The following is an 18,153-nucleotide window of genomic DNA, read 5'->3' on the forward strand; positions in this document are numbered from 1 at the left end:
GAAGAAGGAGGGAAGGGAGGGAAGAAGGAAGGAAAGGAGGGAGGAATGGAGGGAGGAAGGAAGGGAGGAAAGGAAAAGAAAAGAAAAGAAAGGAAAGGAAAGGAAAGAAGGATGGTAGGAGGGAGAGAAGAAAGAGGGAAGGAGGGATGGAGGCAGAAAGGGAAATAGGAAGGGAGGAAAGAAGGACAGAGGAAAGAAGGAAGGGAGGAAAGAGAGAAGGAGGAAGGGAGGGAGGGAAGAAGGAAGGAAAGAAGGAAGGAAGGAAGGAAGGAAGGAAGGAAGGAAGGAAGGAGGGAGGGAGGGAGGCAGAAAGGGAAAGAGGAAGGGAGGAAGAAGGACAGAGGAAAGAAGGAAGGGAGGAAGGTAGGGGGGGGAAGAAAGAGAGAAGATAGCTGTTATTCTATATCTTGATTAACATTTTTATTGTCTATTCTCTAAGTGTCATTCTGATCCTATGCAGCATTGTTTTATTTGTATGTACCCTAGGAAGCCCAATCTCAAGGTGATCTTGTTTTATTCTGTTATAAAATAATAATAAAATATCCTGTTATTACACATGAATGTCACAGTATGCTGCCACATGTATCTTTAAAGCAGTAAATGGCAATTGATAATGACAGTTTGGTATGATGTCACAGATTTAGACACATTTAGTTATTTACTGTCATCTGTAAGTGTTTCTATATCCAGTGCATCAAATATTACACTCCACTACAGAAAAGCACCCAATGATTAATCAATAAATAATAGATTAACCCAATAAATAATTTAAATGGTCCTCCTTTTGTGGTGACAAAGTCCATTTTTTGAGCCACTGTTTAAAAAGCAAGCGGACAAACAGATTTCCAATTCTTCAAGTCTCGTGGATGAGACCAAACAAAAAGGGAGGGCGAGGGAGTTTCTGTGCTCGGAAAGGTAGCAACAGAGCCCTCGAAACAGCCCAAAAGAACCTATTTTTACTCCACCTGTAAAAGCAAACCAGTTTACCTAAGTGTGGACAAGCTGAAGGTGAATATGTGTTCCCTTCTATTACAGACAGGCAACATTTGTTCAGCTTTTTTCTCATTTGCCTCGAGCACTTCTTCAACATAAATGTACCCCTTTTCAAACCCTCCTCCCTTTCTACCTTTCAGATATGTCTGAACTCTTCACTCCGTACCAGAGGGGGGATTCATGCTGTTTATTTATTAAAAACGGATGCTTCCCCAGTGCTGCAAAAGAGCCTTGCTGAAAGGTTTTTATAAAGCAGCACGCTCGCTGTGGTCCCTCTTTGATGCTGTGAAATGGACAAAAAAAAAATGCTGCAGCTCTTTAATAATAAAACATCTTGTCATTTTGGTGCCTTAAAGAACCACCAACCTCACCAGTGAACTTTATTTTTTCTCCATGTTGAGTGTTGAGACCAACAGGAGATGATCAATTACATACACAACATGTAGGAAGGCATCAACACAAGACCCCCCGCTGGGTTGACACAGCAACAGTGTCAGCTATTGCTCACCTTTGCAGCATGCTTTCTGTATGAGTGTGTGTGTGTGTGTGTGTGTGTGTGTGTGTGACAGAGAGAGAGAGAGAGAGAGAGAGAGAGAGAGAGAGAGAGAGAGAGAGAGAGGTGAGAAGAGCAGAGGAGACCTGCTAATTGATTTCATCCCTCAGGAAAGTCATTTCATCATACTTGGTGTTTTTAACCCTTGTCTTACGACAGCCTTACAGCAGTTAGTCTGCACGGAGACTCACAGCCATCTGGGAAATTATAAGCTCCTATGTGTGTGTGTGTGTGTGTGTGTGTGTGTGTGTGTGTGTGTGTGTGTGTGTGGTCCAGGTATTCCTCATGTTGTGGGGACGTGAATCTGTTTACACGGTCATGTTTTGGGGACTCTCCTCCCTCACAGAGACAAAAAGCAAGTTAACATGTTAATGACTTATGTTAATGTTAAGGTCTCCAGGAAATGAATGTAAGTCTATGTAATGTCCTCTAGAGGTAAAAATAGGAAAGTGATGTGGCATAAAACATGAGTCAGGGATGACTTCACTTCAATTTCAGTTCAGTTTCTACACAATGCAGAGATTTAATAGGATCTTTTATAACTGAAGCACATATGATGAAGCAAAAACACAGACTGGCATCATACTGTATAACCCAATACACACTAAATTTGTGATGTGTGGGTCCAAAGATGCTAATTTAGATCAAAATTGGTTGAAAAGATGTTTGGGTAGCATGTTACTACAGCATGATTGGTTGCATTTCAATGTGAAGCAGATCATAAGTACAGGTTGAAAAATAATCACTGAAATACTGAAAAATCATTTGTTATATAATATATATATATAATACATATAATACATATTATTTTACTATAATAAACTATCTCTTTAGAAAAAATTGTGCAATTTCAACAATATTATATCTATTTTACACAGATTATTTTACACAGAAGCTGCTATTTGACAACATTTTGCACAATGTTAAATATCTGAGTATTTTAAATATGACCACAATATGTATTAATATATAATAATATAAACATATGTATGTAATATTTTTTCAGATTGTTGTATTCTGGTCAGGGTGGGAAAAAACCTTGAAGCAGAAGACAAATTGGGTTTGCTTTTCTGCAATAGTCACACTTTGGGCCGGATTGAACCTCTTGGTGGGCCGGTTTATCCCCGCGGGCCATATGTTTGACACCCTTAATTTAGGGCTACCCTGGTAAGAAATACTGATAAAATGTGTCCAAGCCCACCAGGAATAATTTGAATCAAATTGTAAGTCAATTATCTCCAGTTGAAAGGTCAGAAGCCTTTACCATGAATGCTGTGCAGTGTGTTGCATTTTATCCAGTGGGCCAGATTGGACCCATTGGGGGGCCGGTTCTGGGCTGCGGGCCATATGTTTGACACCCCTGATTTAAATGTCTTGACACAAACTTGACATTTTAACCATATTTAACCTAGTTTTAACACCTCTAGATGTCCTTTTTATCTTCACCATATTGAGTGCTGACTGGTAGAGACTGTGTGTATATCACTTTCCAGGGAATCCAGCTTATGTCAATACCTTTGTCTCACCATAGGAGGGGAAGTCATTAACAAGGGCCGCGGTGACTCTATGAATGTTGGATGAACAAACTGGGTTATAGGTTAGACTGGTGTGTTTGACCAGAGTTCAGTGTGATGTTGCTTTTATTGAGCTTCTTCAAATCAGACTGCTGGTGTGACTGTATTTTATCAGCATCTCAGACACAAAACTGAGCTTTCCTTATAACGAAATCAGCTTTTAATTGATTTATCTCCCTTTATCTGTTTACCCTCTTCTAGGCATTTTATGAATGGATGTTCTCTGCTGTGCTGTGTGAATGTTGTTCACATATTTCTGGGACACTGTGTGCCGTCTCAATGTTTACGCCAAACAGCAGATGGGCAAGTGATTCAAAATAGTTGAAAACAGGAAGTGAGTAGCTTTGTCTGTGTTTCAGTTGTATTTAGTTAAATAGGACGTCTCATTTTAAAGGTACATCCCCTGTGTGTGTGTGTGTGTGTGACGTGCAACTGCAAAACACAAAACTTTGATATATAATGTAACAAATTTTATTTATCCAACAAAGCACCAAATGACAAATGTGCTACAATTTTCTGACATATTTTGAGCTACATGATGTTACCATGAGAAGCTGAGTGAGTCACATAGGACAAAGTGTTTGAATCATTCCAGTCAAATATAATAATAATAATAATAATAATAATAATCAGTGCTTAAACAGGCTTCAATTATGTGCAATAATATAAGAAAATACAAGCCATAAATAATAAAAAGAATTGAACAGTAAGACGAGAACTCCACCAGGACATAGCATGTGTCAGTCATGCTTAAATCAAACTTTTAAAAACACTTTGTACCTTAAATCTCTGCTCTCTGATGATATCATCATGATCTACTGTTAACTTCTAGATGCACAACTGCGATTTGCTCAGACACATAAAAACACATTTAAAACCACCGGTAAAAAATAAAGGACAAGCTCCATAGGGCATAAATAAGTTTACATTACTAGGTCATTATATAAGGCATACAAAAACAACATTCCACACATTAATGTTGAGGTTAATATAAGAAAGTGTCAGTCAGTGCAACAGTCTCACAATGTATAAAACCTTCTGAGGTACAAGGTTGTTCAACTTGACACCGAACATTAAAGTTGGCCTAACATCAAATTACTAATTGGCCTAAAATCAAAATAAATCACTGTTGCATTGCAACCAATCACGAGTCCTCATCCGAAAAGGAAATCAAACATTCAGTGTTCAGGTTCAGGGCTTCCATTTATTTTATTATTCAAGGCACCGTGCGTCCAGGTACGCCCGGATCTTCTCTCTGTGAGCCGGGCCGAAGCAGTGTGCGACGGCCTGCTCAGCTTCCAGGATCCGCCTCCGGAAGCGGTCCCGGTCTCGTGCCATTTCCTCCCAGGGTCCTTTCCGTGACGCCTGGCGAGCGAACGGCCAGGTGCGCATGACGTGGACTTTGACGAGAGGAGAAAACCGCACCTGAAAATAAATGAATGAATAAAATGAATACACTTTGTTCAGATGATACTGATGGTTATTTAGTCTGTTTCTTTTGTCCAGCTTTTATTAAACTCCATCTTCTATTTTACATTTCTTTTGTCTTTTTATAATCTATTTAAACTTTTAATAAACCTTTTCTCTTATTTTACTTATTTAATTACTTTTTCTATTTAATTATTTATTTTCGCTTATTTTATTTTAATTTTTAAGCATTTTTATCATTTTTTATTTTCTCTTAACTGCATTGGTCTCCAGTTTTGACTTTAAATTTTTCTTTGTTTTTATTCCTTTTTTTAAAAATGATTATTATTTTTAATTGTATCACTTGTTCTGTCTTATTATCAGCTTGGCAATCAACTAACTGTAAAGCCCTTTGAACTACCACTAGTCAGTATGAAAGGTGCTATATAGATAAGGGACATTAAAAATTGGCAGATCAGAGCGATCTTTGTACTTTCCGACTGTCTAATATAGAAAGTTGTGTCATCAGAATGAAACTTATACTTATACTGCCTCAAGCTTTATTTATTACCTCTGATCTATGAACCAACTGTCAGCCTGTTAAAAACAGACTTTGCAACACTGCTGCAACTTTCAGCTGCTGAGAAATCATCACCACCCCCCTCTTCCTCCTCCCTCCTCCTCCCTCCTCCTCCTCCTCTCTTGCTTTTTTCACTGATATCACATGACTTGGCTTAGTCATGACGACCGGTGGCTGTTGCTAAGCGACAACAAACAACATCTGAGCCAAAAGCGGTGAGCAGTGTGTGTGTAGTACGTGCCGAGCGAGGCAGGAGGCAGGAATAAAGTGTTTATCAGTCAGGAGGAGGTTGACACACTCAGCACATGACGCTCCCTTGTGATATGATTGTTTAAACTCTACACAAAGAGAATCGTGCTCTCCTATTGGATGGAAGATTTCGAAAATAATACTGTCTGTCTGTCTGTCTGTCTTTTGGCTGAATGTATTAGTTCTCGAGGGAAACTGACATTTTAAAGAAATTAGGTCAGGTTTAAAAAGACATCTGGAAAATGTGATTTCTGTTGAAGATTTTGATCCTCAGTAGAATAAAGTGGAGGAGTCAAGTTTTTTTAATCTTTTTCTCAAAGTCCATTTAAATGCTCTGGAGTATTCATAGAGAGGATTAGTTTAATTTTGAACTCCCCTCAAGTGTTTAAACTAATCTTGTCTTGTGTATGCTTAAGTGTTGATATTTTTAAAGGCAGACTTAAGACCTACCTTTTTAATAATCTGACTTTTAGTTTCTATTTTAGCCTGTTTTAATACTTCTGTTAATTCATTTTCTTCTTCTTCTTCATAACCTCTAACCCTTTGTTTTACTTCATTACTTTTTTACTCCTAACATCACTATGTTCTATAGTGACTTTTATTTTATTCTTTCCTTTTATATATTTTTAATCTTTTATTATTAACTATTTATTAACTATTACTACCTCTGATCTTTCCTCACTGCAGATTCTTGAGAGTTATGATTTCTTGAGTTCCTATTTTTAATTATTTTTGTTTGTTTGTGTGTTCTGACTCTGATTGATTGATAGATCAGGTCTGGTAGTTCTGGTAGTTCAGCTATAAAATGAAAACAAGATATTGACCTTTTTCTGGGTGGTGCTGGCCTTGCTCTCCTTCTTCTCCTCTGGAGCTGACCCAGATGTTTGGACGGGTCGTTTCCAGGGTACCACTATTTTATCGGGGTGGGAGTGATGCTTTAACTGCCTCTCTGGCAGAGTGGGTTTAGTGGCTCTGGATCTTTGGGGTGTCGTTTCCTCTTTTTCACATTTCTTCTTCTTGGTGGGGCAGACACTGGGGGCGTCTGGACCCTCTTCCTCAGACAGGAGTGTGGATGTTGTGGTTGTTGTTGCGGAGCTGTGGAGTCGGGCCTGAAAGTTGAGAGGATGGTACGGGTCGTCTTTCTGGCAGAGCGACTGCCACAGCTGCTCCTCGTCATCATCCTCAGATGAGAAAGGAGGGAAGCTGCTCTCCTTCTCCTCGGTATCAGTGTCAGATTTGGAGAGGGGTGCAGGAAGTGAGGCCTCCTGTTTAGTGGTGTTTTGAGGAGGTTTGCTACTGACTGTGGATGCGGTGAAACACATGGGGTTGTAGGGGTCATTAGAACAAGTGAAGAAGTCCAGGAGCCTCTCACTCTCCTCTCTGTCGATGTCGGGGCTAGAACAATCCGAACTGGCCCAGCTGCTCCAGCTGCTCTCGCTGTCAGAGCGACTGACCCAGATGTTGAGGCCTCGAGGCCCCAACACCTCCTCGCTGACCTTGCTCACTGCCATAATGTCAGTATCGGTGCTGTCCATCACTTCGCCGTTACTTTTCCCCATGCTTGTGTTTGTTGAAATGCAAGCAGAGAAAAAGAAAGGGTTGTAAGGGTCACTAGATTTCGACAGTGACTCCCAAAGCGCCTTACTTTCCTCGTTGTCGAACTCTATCACGTTCTGGTCTTCCTCGCTACTCCAGTGACAGCTTCGTTCCTCTTCTGAAGTGTCCTGCTTGAAAACTTTCTCCTTTGATGTATCCTGTTTGGACGCCTTCTCGCCGCTCTTGTGACAGGCGTCGTTGGAGCTGGAGCAGTCGCTGCTGCTTGACACGAAGATGTTCCAGTCGCCGGGGAAACCCACGTTCCAGCCGGATTGGTGTCCCAGAAAGATGCTGCTGTCGTCTTTGCCGGTGGTTCTCGTCACAAAGTCGTCCACCAGTCCGCAGCAGAGGTCGTCAGCGCGAAAACTGGACAGAAGGGCCTCGGCGGTGGATTTCCCGTTGAAGGGGTCGCCGACGTCAGCGCAGAAGTTAGAGAGGGGATTCGAGCCACCAACCATGACCGTGTTGTCGCCGTCAAACAATGAGGAGAACAGGAAGGATTCGGATGGGTTCGCTGCTGTCGTCATGTGTTGGATATGCTGAACTGTCTCGTCTGTGATTCTCACGTGAACCTCAAACCTGAACATCTGGAAAACTGTGAAAGGAAAAAAGAGGAAGAAAGTGTTAAGAGAGGCATAAAATACAACTGATAATGGTAGATTAGTTATCATTTATGGCAAAGTGAGAATAAGACAAACCCTCAAAAAGAAAAGTATGTTGTTTCTTAAAAGTTGAAATATCTATTTTATATATCTAGTGTTTCTGGGAATATTATAAGAGGTCAACTTATAATAATAACACCCTATTAAAAAAATGATCAATCAATCAAAGTTTATTTATATAGCACCTTGTATACAGGTTACTATAGTTCAAAGTGCTTTATAAGCTGATAATAACATAAACGAATAAAACCAACGCATGAAAAATAAAATAAAAATGATAAGAGTGTTAGAAACATTTTAATAAAATAATAAATAAGTAGAATAAGAGAATTTTACAGGTAATGTTAAAAAAATAGTTTAACGTACAGATTCAAAAGACAAAAGAATAGTAAAAATGAAACAAAAAAAGAGTTGAAGTTTAATAAAAAAGCTATTATAGTATACTTTAATAGTTAATAACACATCAGCTGTCACTTGGTTTACTTTGAGTTCATTATAGCGTACATATGAAGATATACAATAGTTAGCAACACTAATATCTAGTCTGAAATTGTTGAAAAAATGTCTTTATAATGTTTTTTAGGATTTAAATTATTTCTTTTTTTGGACTCTCATAATGTACCGTAAACGCACCACGATGGTGAGTAAGAAATACGTACAAGTAATTATTACCTGAAATGAAGGTGTAGTAAATGACCTGAACCAGCAGTCGAAGCTGTTCCCACAACACGGTGAGTATCTGTTTGGTCCAAGGCAGAAGCGCCATTCCCCCGCTGCCGAACTTCTCCATTTCCGTCCGTTCACTACTACTCTTCTCGGAACCAACCATCGTGGCCATTTTCTCTCTCTCTTTCTTTCTTTCTCCTTCTTCTTGGTAACAAAAGACAAAATCACGTATTCTGATATTCCTCGTCGAAAACCAAACGATTTCGCGTATTCGTCAGTGACAGGTGAGCGTTGTCGTTGAGCTGTCGCTTCATTTTCAGGCAAATCTGTGCCATTATTTTTTGGGATCTCCTTCCGTCAAATGTGCTCATGTATTGTTGTCTCCATGTTCTTTATCGTTCTGTTGTCTGTTGTAAGGAGTGAATGTCTCGGCTGTTGCAACAGGACTCCTTTATATAGACGCTCAACGTCAGACAGCGCTCTGATTGGACAGAACGTCTGTCACTCAGAAAAAATCCCACACCCTTACGTCACACACCACCTATTTACGTTACGTAGCGTGTGACGCATAGAAAGTGCCCGTAAATTCGACGCCTACTGGGAAAAACCTTTTAATAGACTAGCAGTGAAATGCATGGTTTGGGTTTAACACCGAAATCAAAATTCCGAAAAACAAAAAAAAATCCAAGCAGATGAAAAGCAAAAATTAAATTGAAATTTCTATTTCACTATCCCACTATTATCCACCACCTCCTTGGCTAATGTTTACATTCCCTATAGAAAATGTCTGCACAGTGACCACATGTGTATATACACACACACACACACACACACACACACACACCTCAAAGTGATTAGTGATTTAGAAAAAAAACAAATATATACAATAAAATTAAACTAAATAAAAAAGGAACCTAAAGTGCAACTGTAGTGCAACATTGTACAGTCTAATTGCAGTTGGAATGAAGGACCTTATATAGAAAATGTCTGCACTGTGACCACATATATACATCTAAAGGTTAATTTTAAACAAGATATTATAAGACACACTTTGTAATAAAAAGACAACACAGAACAATTTCCAATTTAAACGGTTTTTATTTATCCAAAAAGTGTAGAGTTTATGCCACCAGAGCAGAAGCTGTAGAGGACTCGCTGTAAACAGAAAAGAAGAAACGCCATTAGAGGAAACATCCCTAAAATGTACTCAAAACAAAATCAAAACAGACAAAATGAACACGGTTCATTCACCATTTAAGGGGATGTGACTGTTGTCACTCCTTATTTGGTTCAAAATCAAATATAACAATTTAATTTAAGGTCTAGAAACACCTGATCATAATATAGACTGTCACTTATTTATAATGTGTGAAGGGGACTGGCAGATGTGGCACCAAGTAGCCACTCTGCTAATTTACCTCCAACCTTTTTCTAGCACAACAGAAATATCACTACTCAAAAAAGAGGAAGAGCAGGACAATGATTTGTGCAGATTTTCTACGCATTTAACCCATGTGAAATAGTCAGTTATAATCACATGACACTAAAGACTATTATAAATTCATCCACATTTTCAACAGGAGTGGAAAACATTTACAAGCAAGTAAGTTTTAAAAGAGGCAAAACAGACCAGCGTTTGACTGGTTCAACATTTTAATAAATCAAGAAAACTTTGCAGGATCAATACGTACTACTTCCAGTTGGGGGCCAGTACTCTCTTGGTCTTGTAGTAACGGGCCAGCCTGTGGATCCTGCTTTCGATCAGAATCAGGCGGAACTTGGCATCCTTGTCCTGAAAGAAGAGTACCACAATGTTGAGGAATATGCATCAAGTTTATGTGTTTAAAGTCTTTCATGAAACAAATGCCAAACTGCTGCTTTAAGAAAAAAAATAAAGTTTAGGACTTCTGCTGACACTGAAAGTATGTTTTCAGTACTCAGGGTGAAATGAACTCTTAACTCTTGTCTATATTCATGATGAGCATGAACATCTTGCTGCAATAATAAATTACCATGTTTGTTGTATCGTTACTGCTCGACACATTACTTACAAGAATACTAATAATTTTCATTACAGACAATGTTCACCTGTCCTTTTTGGCAACTGAGAGTCACAATATTTTACTAATGTTGTGTAATACCTTTCTGTTTCTCTCAAGATGCTTCCTGACGGCTACAGCCTTCTTGATGAGGTGGTACAGATCCTCGGGCAGATCAGGGGCCAGGCCCTTGGACTTCAGGATCCTCAGGATCTTGTTGCCAGTGACGAAGCGAACCTGGGCCACACCATGGGAATCCCTCAGGATCACACCTATTGAGGTGATAAACATGTTTACAATCTATGGCAAACAAAACTGGAAACTTGGACACAAACCAACTTGGAACATTCCTCCATCTAAAACTAACTTCATATGTTCTTCACGTTACAAAAGCAAAAGGGAAGCCACTCTGAGGTTTATAGTGAATGATGTTAAACCAGAATAACATGCGTAACATTTATGTACAATGGAAACCTACAGTCAGTGAGCACTTTATTAACAACACCTGTGTGATTTAATGTGATCCAATACAACAGCTCTGCCATGAATTCTACTTTTATAATGCTTAGTTTTGGCTGCAAAAGCATTTTGTATTATTTCATGTTCTATTTTTGTAGTCATCTCCTCATTCAACCCAAAGGTTTTTTAGTGCGTGTGCATGTGAGTGAGTTGACAGATGAGTACAGTGAATGGAGAACAGTTTTCCTTTTTTTAAAAGACAGCAAATTTCATTCTACTAACATGTAATGACAATAAAAGGCTTTCTACTGTTTATTTCTGAGGTTGTAGTGGGTGGCGTTGCACTGAAGAGCATTAAATGAAACAGTGTTCCTAATATTTTGCCATCATTTTGTCATTCTACATGCAAGAGAGCCGTTGTTTTGTCTGCTGGTGTAAATAGACTGCTGACCAGACAGCGTGTTATGTCTGAACTGCACAGCTGAACAGTGCTTTAATTAAGACAGCTAACATTTTTTATACTGTCTCAAACACAATACCAGTGCATTGTGATACAATAAAGCTGTAAGGATGCTAAGACACTCCAAATTTACAGTACAGACAATTGTCAGATTTCAAACACAAGTACATGCAATTATCTATACTTTGATCCGAGCCAGCCGTATCGGATTCGGCTTAATGTTACGAACAATACGGTAATTGGTGTCACATAAATGGCTGATCTGTAGAGGGGATGAACATTGGAGAGACTTCAACCAATAGCATTATGTGCACATGTGAAAAGGGTCAAGGGTCCGGTTTTAACAACAATCATTTTACAATTACTAAGATTAAAAGATCCAGGTCGAACAAACTGAATAACCCTAAATTCAACACATTTCTTCACAGGATGAGTATAAACTACTTTAAGTTCATGGTCAAACACATCTGGGAAAGTTCCAGCATGCTGGATTCACAATCCCCTGGGTATCCAGCCCATGCTGCACTACTTCCACTGTCCATCCACTGTGTTGTATATTTTATTATCTCACAGATATTGGAGAACTGGAATGATTGAGTGAAAGAAAATTAATCTCCAACTATTCTGATCATCAATGATTGGGCTTGAGTCATTAAGACAGAAAATGTTCAAATTATCTGATTTCTTTTTCAAATGGAGAACTTTTGCCGCTCTATTCAGTTTTCTATAATATTAAATATCTTTAGATTATTGGCCATTAAAACAAAAGACAACATTTAGAGGTCTTACTTAGGCTTTTGAAAACAGTGAATGTCTTTTTTGCCATTATAATTTGTGTTATTTCATGAACAAATTAGCTGAGAATATGTCTCACACATTAAAAGCAATAATGGAAATAATTAGCTGCAGCTCTGACATGTCTGTATCACTGACGGAGACACCCCGAGCAATGCAAGTACTTTAAAAAGTCTTATTAACTACTCTGCAAACCTTTAATAACTTCAAACATTTATTTCACATGGACACACTAAACTTACCGATCTGAGAGGGGGTCAGGCCCTTTTTGGCCAGCTTGAAGATCTGCTCTTTAACATCATCGGATGTGAGTTTCAGCCACTGTAAAAGATGTTTAAATTACTGCCTGCCACACGGATACAGACAATACTTTATATTTATTATCGGTAAGTGACAATGCTGTGCAGCAAGCAACGTGTTGTGGCTGAATACTCACAGTGGGAACACTGCGCCTGTAAGGCAGAGCTGACTGGGACAAGCCCTTTCTGTAAAGAAAGAAAATACACACGACACATTAGATACATCGGAAAGTTAACTGAGAAACATTAAAATTAAGGGAAGTATATTTTCAACCAATTTCCGACAGATTTTAGCCTCCACTCTGGATTGATGCGTGATGGGCCGGATAACTTAGCTTCATATTAACATCACCGCTATCTACTAATATATCTATTATAAAAATGGCCGTCAAGTACTTTCCTAATATGAGTTTAACTTTGTCATTAACAACAAACTAAATATTGTATCTGTACTGTGAGTGACTGATGCATCACTGTCTGATTTGGAAGCAAAGCAGCAGAATCGTGGTGAGCAGCAGCTAGTGGGGCTAATGCTAGCTAGCTCTCAGAGGATGTCGATGTGAAGGTTTCATTTATTTAACTCATTTTAACACTTTTGGGCTGAATTAAAGAGGTCAAACTGATCCTCCACCGTCCATAACATGTTCACATTCAATATCATGCCGTTTAAGCCGACCTATCTCGGGGATATTTTAACTTTTTAGGATAAAACCGGAGCTTACCCGGGAGCGTGCATGCGACCCATGATGGCGGTAGAGGAAGAGAGGCCGCACACGCGACAGAGAAAAGTATTTTTGCGCCTGCGTCGGAAGTGACGCAACGGCGTACGGCGGGGCTGTACTGCCGCTGCCTGACGCATTCAAGATGTTCTAGACGTAAACAGGTTTATCAGTGTCACACTACACGACAACAAAATACACACATTAAACCAAATTTACAATTATTTTGTAATGTAGGGATTTACTGGGTGACATCTAAGCATTGTTTAGAAGTAACTAAGCGTATTTACTCAAGTACTGTATTCATAATTTTGAGGTACTTTTATTTTACTTGAGTATTTCCATTTTCTGTAACTTTAAACTTCCACTCCACTTAAATTCAGAGAAAATTATTGTACTTTTTTACCTCACCGCACTTTGGCAGCTTTACTTTATTTTCAGATGATTTGACTCAACAGATGGCATGTACAGCTTTTAAAATACAACACACATTGTTAAAGATGAAACCAGTGGTTCTCACGCTTTTTGAACTGTGACCTCTTTGTTATATTTCAGATGTCTATAAGTTGTTCCACTAAATCTCTAACCCTCTCATAGTTTCATTCACATAACCACCTCAAAAATTAACTTCGTTTTTAATTTATCCTCTCCCATTAATCGTCTCACAACTCCTCACATTTATCTGGTGACCATTTGGAGGGACCCGACCCCTATGTTGGGAACTAATCAAACTAGCTCCACCACCAGCAGTAACAAGCTGCTTACCCAATGCAATGTGTAATATAATGATAGGCTTTATCAGTTATGACACAACATTTATACTTATGCACTTTTACTTAAGTAGGATTCTTCAAGCTGGACTTTTAGATATAATTAAGTATTTTTACATTACTGTATTGGTTACTTTTACTTGACTAAAATATTGTAATACTTCCACAATTGCATCTAAGAATCCAGAATTAGAAGGTCAAGCAGATTTTCTGATACAAATTAAATGTAGGTTATTTTCCTCATATTACTCCATTTATTACTTACATGTCACTGAAAAGAGACAGATTATTATGAAGTTGGTTTAAACTTTGTAACAATCCAGAAAAAAAAATTAACTACTGCACACTGTACTGTCTTTACTTTACTCTACTTATTTTGAGCAAACTAAAACCGGCTGTGCACGGGGAAGAACTCTGTACCAAAATGAAAGAACTTGATCTCTGACCAAGATAAATCAGACTGCAAGTCCTTATGATCCCGGGAGCCCAAGGGGCCAAAGGTTTACTGTTATGAACAAGTTTTTGATTTTTTGGACAGCAACATTTTACAATATTTTTTTGCTGGTGCTAAATCAGAAATTGCATGGGAGAGGCCCTGTGTCTGGTCTTCAGGCTCGGTCCTATATGAAGGGACTTTGTCAAACACATTCTTAAAGCCAAGTAATACTGTGTTTATCCATTAACATCCCTAGACAAATCTGTATTTAATGAGATTACAACCAAACATATTAAACTGGGGCCAAAGAGTATCCCTGCCTAAAGACTGCTGCAAGGTGTGTTTAGCTCTAGAGGGAAATTATACTTAAGGTATTTTTGTATCTGGGTCTGATCCTTTAAGAGGTTTCAAACCCTAAAGCATCTTTTAATGGGGGCTGTAGCTCAGAATGTAGTGCAGTGTTGGTGATCATAAAGTCCTCTTGTCCACCTGTCAAAATGTCTTCGGACAAGATACTGATCCCCAAATTGCTCATGATGTGTGCAGTGTTAATTTGTATTCTGAGGCCGTGATAGAAGCAATTATAACTTTTAGTCTTTTAAACATTGAAACACTGAAATAGTATAATTATTCTTTGCAGTGAGTGATGCTGGGTTGAAGCCCTCAGTGTGAATGGGGAACTCTCCACGAAGCAACCTTACTCACAAAGCTCACAGTTGCAAGAGTGGCACTTCTAATTAGACTGCAGTTAAATCACCTGGCTGGTTGAATTGAATACAAATCATGCGTTACTCTGCAACTCTTCCTGGGCACGAAGAAAGTTGAAAAAACACAAAGTAAGGCAGCTGGTGCTGTTCATCTGTAATTCACATAGTCTGCTTGCATCCAACACATTTATAAAATAGAAACAAAGACAATGTCACTTCATATTTGTTCCAAAAACATTTAATTTGCTTTAGGAAAGAGGGATTACAGTACAAACTGATTCGGGTTACAGGTCACCAATTAAGAATAAATAACTGGCCATGTTAATACAAACTCTGCTTGCTTCCTTTGTACAGTCACTAAAAGAGTGTATCAAGTCACTAATATTCATAGTGATATTGTGAGTGTAGCTCTTAGATCATAATTGTCTTGTAGATCTTTAAAAAAAACAAAAAAAATTTCAGATAAATTCATCTTAATTTCTTTATTAAACATTAACAACAACTTTAGATTTATAGTTAGCTAGTGGAGAGGAAAGCAGCTAATCTCTTGCTCAGGATCTTGTTCCCTTTTTTTTTGAAGATGTTTGAAGTTAAAGTTGCCTTTTCGGCGCTGATCTGTGTTCAGTTTGCCTGAAATTCCCTCAACATTCAGAAAGTTTTCTCACTTACATGTCATAAAACCGGTCTGGAGTTGGACTTCACTGGCAGTTATAGAAAAACTTTTTACCCAGTAGCTCATCACGGCGTCATTACACCACTGGTATGCACTGGAAGTGAGAGTGGTATTGCTGGCCGAGCTGAAACAGCCTCATGTCCAGACTCCAGCAGTAACTCAGTTCCTAAAATGCTATTTCAAAAAGTCTGAATTGTGGTATTAAACCACTTGCAGGAAAAACTGAACTAACTTTTGATCAGCATTATCGGGCAACTATAATCTCTTCATCATGAGCACTGACAAGAGCGTGTTCCAAAGCTTATGATACAAATTCCCCTTAAGGGGTGCTGTGTTGAAATAGTCAAGTAAAACCATGAGAGAAAGACCTGGTAGTGTGCATTTAGTGGCAGTCCACTGTTACAAAAACACCTTATGGTGCTGGTCTGGCACCAGACCTGCGCAGGAAGAACTACTGATATAGCTTTTATAGAATATAGATGTTTCTTTAATAAGGACATCACATTGTTAATAAAATATATCTAGCAATAAGGCCAAGTTGAGCATTAAAAAGAGATTGTGAGCACAAACAAAGGCACCCTGTTCAGCTCCCTACTCGGGAGAGTGGTTTGATTTGCTGTCCCTCTCAGTACTTTTGGCACATTTGGGGGAATCATAAGGTCACTGTTGATTTCCTGGGATCTGGTGTGTTGAACTACTCTACCCATAAGCATCTGCCGTAAAGCAGGAAACTGTGATGCCTCCTATTTGTCTAGATAGAAAACAAGGAAAATGTAAAAATGAGCCCCCTTTCTATTCCTTAAAAAATAAATGTGTCAATCTATATATACTCTTCTGAAAGTAAGCTGTTTTGGTCCTCTAATATCAAAATGTACAAAACATTACAGCTCTTCGTTATAGTTTAGGAAAAGAGAGACAAAATAAGTGGAGATTGTTTGTCACAGAAACAATCTTGATTAGTTGAAGAGGGAAAGAGAAAAAATAGTGAGGAGTGGAGATCAGGCTTCCCTTTGAGGGTGTTTGAATCAGCCTGTTCGGTCGTCCTTTGAGGAGTTCTGCATTCATGTCATATGGGAATAACCGTTGGAGCAACATGAGGATGGTTAAAAGCAACGACTGGAGAGTTTTTAACCTAGTTTGAATCTGTGAGGATGCCATGATGGGGAGTTTTCTGGAGAATCAGTACATATACACTTAGTAATACATCATTTCAGCAACAAGAATAGCTGTGTCCTGTCTAAAATTAATACTAATCATAACATGATTTGTGTGAAGGAAATGTTCCATTTGGTTTGCCTGATTTTAAATGAAAAAAAAAATCACTCATTATTGCTTCCAAATCATCCTGTTTGTTGATGTTAGAAAAGAATAGGGTCAATTTCCAGACCCCCCAAGTTCTGAAGTAGTATTTGAACTGAAAGCTGAGGTGACCAGTATTTTCAAGTAAGGTCGCATCTACTGCCTTCCCCATGTGATGTGAATGCAGCTTTTGTCTGGAGAGGCGGGGTATGTCCCCCATTTTGGGAAAGGCAGGTGGGAGTTTAGAAGTAGGGGACGGCCGTAAGTTTGTACCACTTGACCGTCTCCTTGCTGAGGTCAAAGTCTTTGAGTCTGAGCGTGATGCCGCCCAGGAAGTAGTTCTCACGCAGCGACTCGGCGCTGAGCACGCTCAGTTGCAGCTCACGTATGCCCAGGGTTTCCTTGCTGTAGCCGCTGTACACCAGCTGTGGAGGGAGAGGAGGGGAAAAGTGAGCAAAACCTTGATTCTTGAGTCCAGAAATGTAATGGAGGCAATAATTATTTTGCATTTTCTAACCATCTCATTGAAAGTAGGGTTCCTGGTTTTCCTTGAGATCTTTGTCTTGCGTTTGGAAGACTTTTGTGGATCTGGAAGCAGGTAGGTTTTCACGTATGGGTTGGGATCTGTTCCGTCTTCAGAAACCTGATGTGGAGCAGACAGATAAATAAAATTAAAACAACTGATAAATAAACACAATAAGAATCAAACCAGCAATCAAACCAGCAGCTAAAGCTATGTATTAAATTATAACCAGGTGTTTACCAGGTCTCTGATGTGCATCACCATGATGAAGAGATTGCTGTTCCTGTAGGAGATTGAGAGTTTCACCTCTCCTTCCACCCGACCAGAGGTGGGACTCAGTGGAGGCTCTGAAACAGTCACATACAACACACATCATATTTCAAGCATTTCATAAGAACAAATAATCATTTCTACAACATGGTCACAACCCATATTGCTTAATAGGTGAGGCAGTACAGAGACAATGGGAAACCTTTTATTTGTCAGTAATGAATGTTTTTGACTGATTTTATTTTACTTTCAATGTTTTAATCATTATTTCAGTTTTAATTCTAATTTTGCAGAACTAGTGGTAATGATCAAAGGAAAGGAAAGTGGTAAAATTGTAGTTGGTTTCAATTTGAATGATTTATTACACAAGAAGGAAAATGATAACAAAAAGGTGTGTCAACAGATGAAAATCACGTATAATGTC

At 38.8% G+C, this 18,153-nt stretch overlaps 3 protein-coding genes and 1 non-coding gene across 5 annotated transcripts in view; all 4 read right to left on the reverse strand.

Moving 5' to 3' along the window:
• Positions 1–3,577: 3,577 nt before the first annotated feature.
• On the reverse strand, positions 3,578–8,672 carry ppp1r15b (protein phosphatase 1, regulatory subunit 15B). The gene is made up of 3 exons (XM_053319116.1): positions 8,287–8,672; positions 6,181–7,547; positions 3,578–4,545 (listed from the first exon to the last, which is right to left on the reverse strand). Exons 1-3 carry the CDS (start codon positions 8,450–8,452, stop codon positions 4,333–4,335), a joined length of 1,746 nt encoding a protein of 581 aa, XP_053175091.1. The 5' UTR covers positions 8,453–8,672; the 3' UTR covers positions 3,578–4,332.
• Positions 8,673–9,358: 686 nt separating this feature from the next.
• On the reverse strand, positions 9,359–13,121 carry rps13 (ribosomal protein S13). Its single transcript, XM_053318784.1, has 6 exons — positions 13,055–13,121; positions 12,470–12,518; positions 12,276–12,354; positions 10,422–10,591; positions 9,972–10,072; positions 9,359–9,435 (listed from the first exon to the last, which is right to left on the reverse strand). Exons 1-6 carry the CDS (start codon positions 13,075–13,077, stop codon positions 9,402–9,404), a joined length of 456 nt encoding a protein of 151 aa, XP_053174759.1. The 5' UTR covers positions 13,078–13,121; the 3' UTR covers positions 9,359–9,401.
• LOC128359586 (small nucleolar RNA SNORA19) lies at positions 9,643–9,772 on the reverse strand. The gene has a single exon (XR_008321460.1). It is a non-coding gene; the product is annotated as a small nucleolar RNA SNORA19 (small nucleolar RNA).
• A 2,072-nt stretch (positions 13,122–15,193) lies between the features above and the next one.
• pik3c2a (phosphatidylinositol-4-phosphate 3-kinase, catalytic subunit type 2 alpha) overlaps positions 15,194–18,153 on the reverse strand; it is a 52,263-nt gene continuing 49,303 nt past the window's right edge. For both annotated transcript variants that reach the window (XM_053319042.1, XM_053319043.1), the window contains exons 31-33: positions 17,700–17,806; positions 17,454–17,579; positions 15,194–17,361 (exon numbers count right to left, since the gene is read on the reverse strand). In XM_053319042.1, the coding sequence (XP_053175017.1) occupies positions 17,179–17,361; positions 17,454–17,579; positions 17,700–17,806 (416 nt within the window). In that variant the 3' untranslated portion in view covers positions 15,194–17,178. The remainder of the gene's footprint in view (positions 17,362–17,453; positions 17,580–17,699; positions 17,807–18,153) is intronic.

The sequence above is a fragment of the Scomber japonicus genome, chromosome 5 (genome assembly GCF_027409825.1).
Source record: "Scomber japonicus isolate fScoJap1 chromosome 5, fScoJap1.pri, whole genome shotgun sequence".
Classification (NCBI taxonomy): Eukaryota; Metazoa; Chordata; class Actinopteri; order Scombriformes; family Scombridae; genus Scomber; species Scomber japonicus.